General features: G+C 36.2%; 1 protein-coding gene across 5 annotated transcripts in view; it reads left to right on the top strand.

Annotated features, from left to right (window-relative positions):
* UBE2W (ubiquitin conjugating enzyme E2 W) overlaps window positions 1-10,767 on the top strand; it is an 87,442-nt gene extending 76,675 nt beyond the window's left edge. For 2 of the 5 annotated variants that reach the window (XM_054561769.2, XM_003777269.5), the window contains one exon: window positions 4,805-10,767. In XM_054561769.2, coding sequence (XP_054417744.1) covers window positions 4,805-4,818 — 14 coding nt within the window. In that variant the 3' untranslated portion in view covers window positions 4,819-10,767. Of the gene's footprint in view, window positions 1-4,073 lie in introns of all 5 variants that reach the window. The other 3 variants (XM_054561767.2, XM_054561770.2, XM_054561768.2) reach the window with 2 other exon arrangements.
* Window positions 10,768-14,187: the final 3,420 nt, after the last annotated feature.

Here is a 14,187-nt window from a genome sequence, read left to right as displayed (position 1 = left end):
GCAAATTTATTCATTGCCAGTTAAGGCAGTGCGGGAGTGGGAGGGGATTCTTATGCTTTGAATAATCAATTGAGCAGGGAGAATAGGGTTAAAAAAAACAAGCCTAACCAAAATAGGTATGCAAAATAGACAACTCACCTCAGCATATAGATGGGCTAAGGAATTTTCTTATGATTCAGGGCTAGAATCTTCCTTAGAAAACAGATCTGCATACAGTTCCATGCACCAATAAATGAATGATTGAGGCCTCAGAGTTCTATATCATAAAATAGACATGATAATTGTTCTTGGGAAAGATAGAAAGTATCTTTTGAACGTGTCTCTTTGTGAGACCATAAAAATACTTTCAGTGAGGTAGCCAACTAAAGTCCATTAGTTGTATGGTCCATTTGTTTTCTGAGGTCAGTATCAGGCATATACAACTTAGTTTCATAAATGATTTGCTTTCCACAGCGGGGAGGACAGATCTGTGGCTGGCTGGAACCATTCTCCTTAAAGTGTTAGAAAATCGAATGGTTGGTTATAAACTGTAGGTTGAATATCCCTTATTTGAAATGGTTGGGACCAGAAGTGTTTTGGATTTCAATTTGTTTTTCTCGAATATTTGCATATACATAATGAGCTGTCTTGGGGATGGGAGCCAAGTCTAAACATGAAATTTATGTATGTTTCACGTATACCTTAAACACATATTCTGAGGGTAATTTTATACAAAACTTCATTTATTTTTTGAGACAGAATCTCACTCTGTCACTTAGGCTGGAGTGCAGTGGTGTGATCATGGCTCATTGCAGCCTCAACTTCCCAGGCTCAGGTGATCCTCCCACCTCAGTGTCCCGAGTAACTGGGACTGCAGACAATGTACCACCATGCCTAGCTAATTTTTGTATATTTTGTTGGGGGGTATAGATGGGATTTCACTGTGTTGCCCAGATTGGTCTCAAATTCCTAGACTCGAGCAATCTGCCCGCCTCAGCCTCCCAAAGTGCTGGGATTGCAGGCATGAGCCACCACACCAGACCTATACAGCATTTTAAATAATTTTTTGCATGAAACAGAGTTTTAACTGTTTAACATCATGAGGTCAAGTCTGGAATTTTCCACTTGTGGTGTCATGTTGATGCTTAAAAAGTTTCAGATTTTGGATTTAGGGACGCTCACCCCATGTAACTTAAGGCTTCTGTTTGTTGAAGATTGGTTTCAGAGACCTAAGCTCATAGGAAATGAATTGGCATAATGTTTAGATGGCATATCCAACAAAATGAGTCTGTAATTTGGAGAAGGTGTAGAGGAATATCGGTTTTTAAAAACCATGGACTGCATTCTGATTCTGTTCAGCTGGAACATTTCTATAGAAGTATAAAGACTACAAGAGGGCAGGAGCATAAAATTGTCTCAGACTAGTAGTATCAAACTCCTTTTCTTCCTGCCATATAGTTGCTGTCCACAGATTTACCTGTGTTGTGAACTTTTTTTATTTGTACTACCTTTTGGAATTATAAAACCGTTTACTAAATTCCTAAATCCAAACTTTTACTCAGTTTGTTTGTGCCTTCTGTTTCCTGCTGATTAACAAGTCTGTTGTCTGCCTACTTTGAAATATTTTTTGAATTGGTTCATTAAAGGAAAATTTTAATTCCCTAAATTGTTGAGAGACAAAACTAAATATTTTCTCTTTCTTGGAGGTAGCATCCACTTCATATCCACTGACCTATATTACTGTATTCCTTTTTTTTCTAGTCTTCTGTCCCTGGGGATATCCAAGGAGATGGGTTTCCATGATAGTTGGAAAACTATATGATAGTTTTTATTCTCAGGAGAAAACTAAATGACCTTCTTCTAATATAGTTCTTTCTCATTTATATTTCTCAGAAGCCCAGTGAAGTTAGCCATGGTAGGTGTCACCTCTTTGAAACTGGTAGTTTGTATGTTATATTTGAAAGTGTAATTTTAGTTGAGGCTTCTGAATTTCCAGGAAAAATATAAATGGTTAATCATTAGATTTTTCTTCAGGCCATTATCTTGTTACAAATGCTTTAGCCAAGAGATTAAATATACCATTCTTTTACCACCTTTTGTCGGCCTGTATTTGTCTTGACCCAAAATGGGTTTACTCTGATGTTTTTTTTATTTTTTATTTTTTATTTTTTGGTTGGGGGGTGTTTGTCCTGGTATCCAATAATACTTTCATCTGGCTTGCAAACTATGTTCTTTCTAGTAACGGATAAGTTTTTTGCTTCTTAGTTATGGCCATCCTATTTAGAAAAAGGATGGCGATGGCTTTGGCTCATACTTGTATCTATACTTAAAGTTTGCTTATAAACTCTTGATTACATATAGCCATCATGGATTTGTAATCCTGCAAGTCCCTGTTGATCTAGCTGTTATAGATCATTTGTTTCTTCAAAACTAGGGTATTCAAAGGTGGGTAGTATCATATCAGTCAAAAACAGGGATTGGGATCTGGAAAGTAGCTTCACAAAGATTTCTTAATCATTTTGGTTGCACATTCACATTTTGGTTGCAAAACCTACTATACTAAAAACCTTCTACAATGAACAAGCTAATAAATAAAGATGCATTTGTGCTACCACCTGTCAAAGATGGTGTGTCTTTGAAGATACAAGTTTATTGGTAGTTAACTGGATAACATTATGTTCAAATTGAATTTTATCTGTCACTTTTCTTATTGTATGTATTGTTATCTTGTATCACCTTAAAATTTATCCCCAGTAGTTTTACATATTAGGTAGAATTTAGTGCCATCTTTTAGCTTAGAGATTTGAGTATGATTAGTTTTAGTATTAGTTTCAGGGACCAACCCTATTGTTACTCTATTGCAGAAGCGATGTTTTAAGGAACTTATTAATATTCCTAAGTTTGTTTTATATCCATAACAAGTATATCTTCTCTGTTTTGAGTACCACAGTAATTTAAAGAACATCCCTTTTTTTTTTTTTGGAGACGGTGTTGCCTAGGGATTCACGGCTCACTGCAGCCTCAGCCTCTGAGACTCAAGTGATCCTCCCACCTCAGCCTCAGCCTCCCAAGTAGCTGGGACTACAGGCATGCACTACCATGCCAGGCTAATTTTTGTATTTTTTGTAGAGGCAATATTTTGCCATATTGCCTAGGCTGGTCTTGAACTCCTGGGCTCAAGCAGTCTATCCACCTCAGCCTCCCCAAATGCTAGAATTACAGGCGTGAGCCACTTTGCATTGCCGAGAAAATTGTGAGTGAACCTTAGAGGATATAAACTACTTGTTTTCTTAAAGATACTGTTCTTATTTATTTTAAGGTGTCTAATGAATTAGGGATGATTTATTTTTAAACTCCAGTCTGTTTCCCCTTGAAATTACTGGATCATGGAATACTCTATGGGTTTGCCCAGCTTAGAAGTCAGATTTTATTGGTTTTTAATTAGCAGTATATCAATTCTAACATGAGACAGTGTATTAATCTGTTTTGCGTTGCTCTGAAGAAATACCTGAGACTAATTTATAAGAAGAGAAGTTTATTTGGCTCACAGTTTGGAAGACTGTACAGAAGCATAGTACTGGCATTTGCTTCTGGTGAGGCCTCAGGAAGCTTTTACTCATGGTGGAAGGTTGAAGGGAGAGCAGGCAAGTCACATGGCAAGAGAAGGGAGCAAGAGACAGGAAGGAGGTCCCAGACCCTTTAACAGCCAGATCTCATGTGAACTAATGACTGCAAGCAGGGCACCAAACCATTCCTGAGGGATCTGCCCTCATGACCCAAACACCTCCTCATTAGGCCCCTCTCCAGCATGGGGGATCACTCACTTCAACATGAGATTTGAAGGGGCAGATATCCAAACCGTATCAGACAGTTTCTAAAATATTTTGGCTAGGATTTCAGAATTTTCTCCTTGAGTGCTTTCACAACTCTTGGCCACCAGTCTTAGTTTCTTTATGTAGCTTCCTTCTGAAGAATAACTCATCCTCAGAATAAATCTTTCAGATATGTTTTGTGAAATAAATTTTGCATATGTATCTATACTTGCTGAAAGCTTATTTTCTTTTTTTTTCTTTTTTTTTTTTTTTATGAGACAGAGCCTCCCTCTGCCTCTCAGGTTCAAGCGATTCCCTTGCCTCAGCCTCCTGAGTAGCTGGGACTACCGGTGTGTGCCACGACGCCTGGCTAATTTTTTTATTTTTAGTAGAAAGAGGGTTTCACCATGTTGGCCAGGCTGGTCTCAAACTCCCGACCTCAAGTGATCCGCCCGCCTCGGCCTCCCAAAGTGCTGGGATTACAGGTGTGAGCCACGTGTCCGGCCTGAAAACTTATTTTCTAAAGGGAAATTAATCTTAAATGTTTATTGATTTGGAGATTGCATCTCATTGGTAAAGAACAGTTCCTTCCTTCACAGTCTAAAGACAAATTGTGTATTATTCTGTGTGAAATAGCATGGCACTGTTGATCAGGAGTTTACTTCTGTCTCATTACAATGTGAACTTGTTGCCCGTAAAATAATTCTCTTAAGATTGATACATCCTGAATATGTACTAACATGTCATATCAGTTTATTTTAAATAGAATGTACTAATAACATATCATTTTAAGGTTTATGTGAACTGTTTCTCTGAAAGAATAAAACTTAATTTGTTTGTCACTGTATAATTGAACATATTGCACTTTGTATTCACAGGTTTGGGGGAGGCAGATCAGACATGTAAACTGTGTACTTCTTGCTAATTGAAATTATTTCTACGTTAAACAGACTTGTAGAATTTACTTATACATGCTTGACTTTTTAATTATCTTTTTTCTCCTTTTCTTAAAGATGATACTTGTTGATGCCACTGTTATCATCCTCCTAGCAGAAGATAGTCCTACTGAGAAAATGAGCACTTTGATCATTCAGTCTTTGAACTTTAACCTTTGACTGGAAGTGACCTATAGGCAATGAAGACTACTTCCTTTTACTGCATTTTTACTCGTGTGCATTCTGGGCGCATGTTGATCGCTGGTTCAGTCCAGGCAACTGACATGCTTTTATTAGTCATACAGTATTAATGCAGGTGTCAGGAAATGTCAAATATAATTCCATTTTTTATTTTTATTTTTTTAAGCTTTTGGAAAAGCTCCAGGTCCTCATGTATTGTGCAATAACAATGACTTCCTTGGCGGTTTTGGTACGTTCATTGCCGGCAATGGACGTTGTAACAGGAAAAGTTTTCATTAACTCCTGCCACTCAATGATTAATGCATGATAGGGCCTATGAAATGAACTTATCGGTTATAGTGGGAATATAAATAAAGTGAGGGATCCAACATTACTTTAAAAGTTACCCCAACTGTTTATATTTGGATTCTATGCACTGTGATCCTAAGGTTAACAGCATGAATTAACATGCGTCTTTAAAGGACTGTAATGAAAGATCATTGCGTATTTATTGAATTGTTTATATCTACTGTCAAGTTGTTTTGACATGGAAGATTTTCAAGTAACATTGGCAGAGAGGTACAGTATGTTATCCCTATGGTGAAAATAAATTAATTTGTTGTATATAGTTCCTCAATCTCTGAAGCAAAGGTATGAGTAATATAGGGTATGAATGGTTTAATCAAGGCTTTATTTTGGAAGTAAGAAAAATGGCAGTGATGATTAAATTGCTGCAGTCCATAATTTGGGCTTGTTATTTGTACATTAAAGATTTTTTCCAAGTAGGTTACACTCTGTTAACTTCCTGCTAGCCATCAGCATGAGCCCTACTGCCTAAACACTATTTCATTTATTTATGTTTGGAAAACCCATAAACATTTTTGTTTGCAATCTTGTTTCTTTTGTTATAAGTCAAGTTTGAATGTTACAATACTTTTATTGAAACTTTTGTTAAGTTTTTTCTTGTAAATTTTCTTTACTTGTGAGTATCATCTTGTCCTTTAATCCTGTACCCTAAAATAAGAAATACATTTTTGACAGAGGCTTAATGTTTTAACAAAAGAGTGTGGACATTTTTATTTTAAAATTTAGGCAAAAATCACTATCAAATGGTTGCTTATTTGTCTCACACAGCCATATAGTTTTTCCTGGAGGGTTTTGTTTTGTTGTTGTTGAAAAGACTTTGCTTACAGCTAGATAAAACTTTCTATAGAAAAAAAATTGTTGAAAGGTCCAATTCTCAGTACCATGTGAGTTAATGATACTACAACTAAGTTCTTTTTAAAAAGTGATTAATGTATTTTATAAATTACCTTTTCACATATGCAAAATCTGTTTCTACTACAATGTTATTTTTACTAATGCCTTATTGTTGCACTCTTTTTGAAATATCCTGCAGTGAATATATGAATCAATTTGGGCTTAAAACTGAAAGCCAGTTGGCTGAAAGGTTTGAAATACGTACCCCAGTAAAACCATTCAATCAATAATTGGTAAATAATATTTTAAAATTGTTTTTAATCTGTATAGATGACATTTTGTAGCTTTGTACATGTTGTTAATTAAGGGCATATAATTTTACACTCTAAAAGTATAATTGCTGAACTCAGGGGTGGGTAGACTTCAAAAATATGTCTGCTATAGAAATAACTTGAAAAAAAAATTAAAACCGTGGCCAGCCACCAAATTGTGGACACTGTTTATATACCGCTAGTTAACAATTACCACTTTTAAAAAATTCGAACTATTTTTGTTCTATCTTGACTAGATAAATTCTCACAATGATCTCTGTCAGTTTTATTAGTTGGCCTGTTTAACCAAGACAGAAAGTCTTTGAATTACTCATAGTTTTAAACTGCTTTTAATATGAAAATTGCAGCTGTAAATTATGTATTTTCATATTTTACGTAACTGCTCTACACTACTGTTTGACTTGATCTTTTTCTGGGGGTTAGGGAGAAATCTGTCTCCATATTGCTGGTTCTCTTACTAAAATGCTTTTATAAAAAAATGACCGGTGACATTTATTCACCAAAGGAATTAATATACTGGGTCGAAGATTAACAATGCTATACTATAGAGTAATAGGTCATATATAGCCTCAATTGAGTTTTTTATAACAATATTTTAACATACCTCTCTCTCTACATATAAATACCATAAAGTAAACTAAAATGAAACAGAGGAAAGTAGAGGAAAATGAAACAATTTCGGTACATCTTATGGTTTAAAGAGTAGAAAATAAGATGAAATATCCTAAAATATAGGAGCACAAACATTTAAAGTTCATAATCAGGCTAACAACACTCTCTTTAATTTAGGAATCATTGAAAACTCCTTGCACTTAGATTTAATTTATATGTTAGTTACATTATTAAAAGTCATAAGGCATTTATCTGAGTCATTGCTCTACAGAGAGCAATTAATGGCTTGTAATAATAAAAATAATATTTCTCTGTAATGCATTGTTGAAAGACAACCAGAATATCAAGAAAATGTATATAGGAATATGCTACTTGCCTCCTCCCTGCATTTCCTCGTGGGGCACTATTTGCTACATAGGCCTACCGAATTAGACTTTCATACTTAGAAGATAAGGTACACTCTTCTTCTTTTATTTATTTATTTATTTATTTTTAGGCCATTCTTCTGGTTTGCCAAATTCTATTAAGACAGTGATACATTTACTTCTTTATTTATGCATGCTTAGATCATGAACATGGGGCCCTTCTTTTTTTTTTTTTTTTTTTTCTTTCTTTTCTGGTCAAGTAGGGATTAATGCCATAGGTTTTAAAGAGAAGGATTGTTTTCAGTTTTTAAGAGAATTTTTTTAAAATACATTTTATGGTTCTCTTAAGGAATTAATATTCACTTCCAAAGGACTTACTTGTAATATATAATTTATCATTTTAGCCAGCAGGGAAATAAATCGTTTTTAATCCCCAGAAGAAAGTGCTAGAAATAGCTTCTATATAATCAGCAGTTCACCTGGAGAAAGATCTTAATTCCTTATTGTTTTGACTAGGAATATCAATATTTGGTATAAAGTAACTAGAATAGTTTATTACCTTTTCCCTTATGAAATTTTAAATATATGCAAATATATATCATTAGATTCCTGTGGTGGATAATAATTTCTTCAGATTCTAAAACAGGTGTCTAGTGACTGCTTAATTGTTTCCAAGTTGCGTCAAAGATGAATTGGTAAATAATGGAAATGAGTAGTGATACGAAAATGGTTATGTAACTACATATTACTTGTTTCTGGTAATCAAGTCTTATTTTTTAAAAGCCTATTGTTTTTCAGAATTGAGATATTTAAAACTTGTTATAACTTCTTCCTAAAAATAGAAGAGGAGGTACTGTGTGTTACAAAAATTTTTTTAAATAAAGAATTCAGTGTCACTAGTTCTAAGCCTTTATGGTTACTGCTGCTTATATTTCTTGATCTCACTTTCATTAATTTTTTTGTACATAGCTGAATGCTTAAAATTTGCGATTATTTGTAATTGTGTATGTAAATTGCTTTTCAAAAAGAACTGAAGCTTAACCATATTCTTCTTTTCTGAGTTTCTGAGGATTCATTATCCAAATCAGCTACTATACTGTTCTGTGTTATAGTAATGCCCTTACTGCCTGTGCATGATTGAGGTCTGTGAAGAAGGTGTCTTTTAATCTGCACCAACTGGCCCCAATCCTCTTTGTAGTCCTTTATTTTTCTTCCTATTTTTCTGTCTCTTCCCACAGATGTCCAATGTATCAGTCTTCCGCAGTTTCCTTTTCTCACTTCTAATTTATTCTCTCTTTTTTTTTTTTTTTCTGAAGTTAGGGAATCTACAGAAGGAAGATTATTAAAATTATGCCATGAATTTTTGAAAAATTTAAAATGGCTCTCCTACAAATAAAATACATGGAGTTTCTGATACTAATTTCAGTTTGTCAGTAGATGGCTAAATTTGTTGAATAATTGACTACTTGGTAAATGAGCTGTTAGCTGTAATTAGTTCTTCAGTACTAATATTAAGGAAATTTTGTTATTTTTGGATGAGGACTCTCCAAAGCCAAATTATTGTCCAAGCAAATTATTTATTTTTTCCATTTAAATTTCTAAGTCATTTTGAGATGTGGAATGATTATTTTTATTTTTTATTTATTTATTTATTTATTTTTGAGACAGAGTCTTGCTCTGTCACCCGGGCTTTAGTGCAGTGCACGATCTTGGCTCATTTCAATCTCCACCCCCTGGGTCTAAGCGATTCTCCTGCCTCAGCCTCCTGAGTAGCTGGGATTACAGGCATGTGCTGCCACACCTGACTAATTTTTAATAGAGACAAGGTTTCACCATGTTGGCCAGGCTGGTGTCGAACTCCTAACTTCAAGTGATCTGCCCACCTCAGCCTCCCAAAGTGCTGCGATTACAGGCATGACCCACCGCACCCAGCCTGGAATCATTTTTTAAAAATAATTTGTGGGAGACTTGCTTTCTCAACATAAATTGTGTGTGGGTTTTTTGTTTTTTGAGACAGGGTCTTCCTCTGTTGCCCAGGCTGGAGTGTGCAGTGGAACAGTCATTACAGCCTTGAACACCTTGGCTCAAGCAATCCTCCTGCCTCCCGGGTAGCTGAGTCTACAGGTGTGTGCCAGCATGCCTGGATGGATTTTTTTTTTTTTTTTTTTTTTTTTTAAAGACACGAGGTCTCACATGTTGCCCAGGCTGATCTTGAATTCCTGGGCTCAAGCATTCCTCCTGCGTCAGCCTCCCAAAGTGCTGGGATTACAGGTGCAAGCCACCATGCCTCGTCTGTTTGCCGATTTAAGACAGGTTTATGTACATTATTATCGTTAGAGGCACATAGAATTTAGACATGTCCTTGAAACTTAGCTCTCTATCCTGAAAGTTGAAGTTAGGGTTCTTTGATCCTGGTGAGATGTTAATTGTAATTTTAATTTTCACGTGTTAATATTGTGACTTGTATTTTGTGATGAGTCTCTAGAATGATTAAATGACTTTTTTTATGAAAAATTTTTTGTTAATTAAATATCTGAGGGTATTTTGAGTATGTGGAAGGAATGTCTGAATAGAAGCTGATCTATCTTAACATACCTCAAGAACTCCAGTTTTAATATGCTGAGTGAGGAGTTGACTGGGAAAAGGAGAGATCCAATTCTTGTTCTAGTCCTTGGCACATATACTCTCTGGGTTTTGAGAAAAGGATGGTCCTACAACAATTCTAAGTTGTTTTCTCATTGGTCCTACAACAATTCTAAGTTGTTTTCTCAAAGGCAAAAGCATGATTTCAAAATGACATCACTTGTCAGATTTTCTGGTATATGGAAAGATTTAATAATCCTGTCTCTTTTGAAGCCTGAAACGTACAATTTAAAGCCTGAAATCTACCGTAAGGAACTTGGTAAATTGTGTCAGATACCATGAAAATGCATCTCTTCATAGTTAACCACAGATTGTTTATGTAAAGGCAAATTGGTGGTCAGGCTCAAGGTAAAATGGATTATTGGGTTGATTAGTAGCCAAAAACTAAATGCATGTTCAGGTCAAAATGAATTTGTTTGTTTTAGTTGGTACCATTTTCCTTTTATTATTCAGAACTACTGATTGTGCATTTTATTAATAGGAGTGAAAGCTCATGCTTGAGGATTTGAATAGGGTGGATGTATATATTTTATAAACTCAAGTTGCAAAATATGTAAAGTCACTACTTTTTAAATAGAATATAAATGTTAAAACAGACAAATATGTGTTATATATTTTTTAATACATGTATCAGACTTGTTAGTTGAATGCAGATTACATTGCTTTATGGAATTTCATAACTTTTAATAATAAAGCAGTTGTCATTGGATTTTTTCTGTAGACTTGAATACTAAATGGGATAGATACCAGACCTCTTTTTGGTTTATGACGTAAAAGTTTATTTGTACAGTAGTTTCTCCTCACAAAAGACTGAATTTTAAAGGATTATAGAAACAGGAACATGTCCATTTCCAAAATGAGTGCAACAGAATGAAGATAGTCACTTAAACCATCTATTTAACACATCACCTTTATGTAATATATAGCTAGTTTTAGTGTTTATGTTTTAGTAAGTCCCAATTAAAGACTGAGTGTTTTCAGTGAAGATGGAAATGGAGACCCGGGCACTTGCTTAGAGTTACCGTGAGTCCGATGTTGCTGAACTTCAAGTTGTACAATTAAGGGCATACTCTAAGAACTTCTGGATGCTTTCTGGAGTATACAAACACATCAACTAATGACTTAAATGAGTGACTCTTGAAGCTGCAAGAAGAGGAAGGAAATAACCACAAGAAGGGGCTATCTCAGCATCTGTTATTTCTGACAGGAAGAATTAAATATGCTTTGCTGGTAATTCTAAGTGTTCTTTTCTGCAGGGGATCTGCTTGCCCCAGGAGCACCTTAGTCCTCATTGAGGCAGCCATTCTGCCATAAAAACGATCATGTCTCAAGCTGTTCCTGCGGTCCTACACAACTATGTTAGTAGATGGTTAGATAAATATATGAACCATCTTCTATTGTACTTTGATGGTGCACTTTTCCTTTATTATAATCCTTAAAGTAATTTCTACTTTCCATAGTAGGATTTGACTTTTCTCCATTAGTTTAAGCTACTCTGGATAAGTGACTCTGTTTATGTCCTCCCTATATTTCTTATTTTCACACTAACATAACACGTAACAAAATTAAACATAAGCTAAATTGAAGAAGCAAGTGACACAGCTAAGAGTTTTGTGTACTTGGATAATAAAGCTCAAAGCCACTGTGGTTATCTATCCTGTTGGGAGCCCCTTTCAACCATTTTTTTAGTTGCCTGTGAGATTTATTTTTAATGTTTGCCTGCATAATGCAAAATACATAAGTGGAAATCCCTACGCCCTTTACAGTTAAGTGGATTATGGAAATAATAAGGAAAGTTTATCAACTAAGGAAATATCTTCTCATGTCTGTACATGGCCTTCAAGGACTTAATGTGGGTGAATATATGTCATCAGACAAGATCCTAATACAGATGGCTGTATCCTGCAGATAGCCAATTCAACATTAAAATTTTATGTCTCCATACCCCAATGAAAACATATTTCTCTTATCCTGTTATAATTTAATGACATTCCCATCCAACCTAATTAACCAAGCAATGATACTCAGTAGTCCTCTCCTCCTTGCATTTTTCAAGTCCTGTTGAGTGTAACTTTAAAATGTCTCTGAGATTTCTACCTTCTCTCCAGTCTCCTTACCATTAGGGCCTTTCACTACCTGGCCTTGGTGTCCCTATGCTGCTCTTCAGCTGTCCACAAACCTTGTTTCATAAGCAGTAGCAATGCAAGTCTCCACTGTCCTCTGCTAATGTTCTTCCCTCCTAGAATGTTCATGATCTGCATTTCTACCTGAAAGGTCTAGTTCAAAGGTAGCTGAAAGGTTATCATCCTTGTCCTTTCTTCTCTCCCTACCAGTCATCTATCCTGAACTTTTTAACAGTAGGGACAGTGTTGCAATTGTGTTTGTGTCCCCAGCACATAGCACACAGTACCTAGTATACAGTACCTGTAGCACAGGCGTTTAATAAGTGTGTATTGAATTAAGTTGGTTATGCTTGTATTTTTATCCTAGCTTTCTCAAAGAAACTTAGGTGCTAGCTATTTTGAAACATACATCCAGAACCACCACCTGAGTAAAATGTTATAACAGAACCCTGCTCTTTCTATCCCAGAGAGTTTGAGAAAACTACTTTTAAATAAATCATTAATCATTCTTCATTGGTTTTGGCTTCTTTTTTTGTAGGTGTTTCTCATCTTTATCTCTGAGGCAAATTGCTTGTCACAAATTAATTGTTTTAAACTAAATACATCTCAGGAACCATAAAATCATAAAGGTAAACCTGACGTAGAGTTTAAAAACCAACATTAAGTAGATAATTATTGTGTGCCTTTCATATGCCAAGAAGGATGGCAGATAAGGTATATATCTTCAAAGGGCCTTTGTAATAAGGGAGGTAATAAATAGAAAAGCATATCATAAAATGTGACAAGCCTTAAGAGGTGCAGCTAGTTTCTGATTATCAAAGAAATATGTCTGTGAAAAGTACTGTCATGCATAAAGATAGACGGACCAGACACAGTGGCTCACGCCTGTAATCCCAGTACTTTGGGCGGGTGGATCACGTCAGGAGCTTGAGACCAGCCTGGCCAACATGGTGAAACCCCATATCTACTAAAAATACAAAAATCAATGGCGTGGTGGTGGGCGCCTGTAATCTCGGCTACTTGGGAGGCTGAGGTAGGAGAATAGCTTGAATCCGGGAGGCGGAGGTTGCAGTGATCTAAGATCATGCCATTGCACTCCAGCCTGGGACACAGCGAGATTCCGTCTCCAAAAAAAAGACACGGGACTCCAAAAGAGAGTGGATGGGTGCCAGGGTTGGAAAAACTACCTATTAGGTACTGTGTTCGCTATTTGGGTGATGGGTTCAATAGAGCCCAAACCCCCAGCATTAGGCAATAGATCTGTGTAACCAACCAGCACGTGTACCCCCTGAATTTATTTTCTTTAATACTGTCATGGGCTAGGCATGATGGCTCACACCTGTAATCCCAGCACTTTGGGAGGTTGAGGCATAAGAATTGCTTGAACCCGGGAGGCAGAGTTTGCAGTGAGCTGAGACCACACACTGCACTCCAGCCTGGGTGACAGAGCAAGACTCCATCTAAAAAGAATAAAAATACTGTCATGACCTGAAAAATGTAAACTTTGTAGATGGGTTTCAGGCAAGAACAGAGTTCCCAAGTACAAAATGCTAGGACAGGAGAGGAGTTTGCGTGAAGATCAGTACAAAGGACTGTGTGACTGGTTCAGGATGAGCAGGGTATTTGGAAGGATGTAGGTCCTTGTGAATCAGGGTAAGATTGAAGTTATTTGGTCCTTCAGTTTCCACTAGCTGAGAGATGAGCCCAGCAACTAAGAGTTGCTTTTGTCCTCAGGGAATTTATCAATTGGGAAGAAATAGTTATGAAACTGGTGGGCGGTATCACAATGATAGTTGCCCAGGATATCCCTAAAACAAGCAGCTTGAAGTACTACCCCAGCATCCCACCCACCAAGAAATAATTTAAAGCTAGACCCAGTAGGTCTACTTCATAGTAAAGATCAGCTAAGTAAACCAGCCATCATTCAGACTTGCACCCACTCTAGGGTGGTTCAGGGAATGTCAAGCCTTGGACTTGGATTAAGGTGTGGTCCCTGACTGGCAGTG

This window comes from Pongo abelii, chromosome 7 (assembly GCF_028885655.2).
Source record: "Pongo abelii isolate AG06213 chromosome 7, NHGRI_mPonAbe1-v2.0_pri, whole genome shotgun sequence".
Lineage (NCBI taxonomy): Eukaryota > Metazoa > Chordata > Mammalia > Primates > Hominidae > Pongo > Pongo abelii.
The sequence above is the reverse complement of the archived record's forward strand: the minus strand, read 5'-3'. Positions and strand labels throughout refer to the sequence as shown.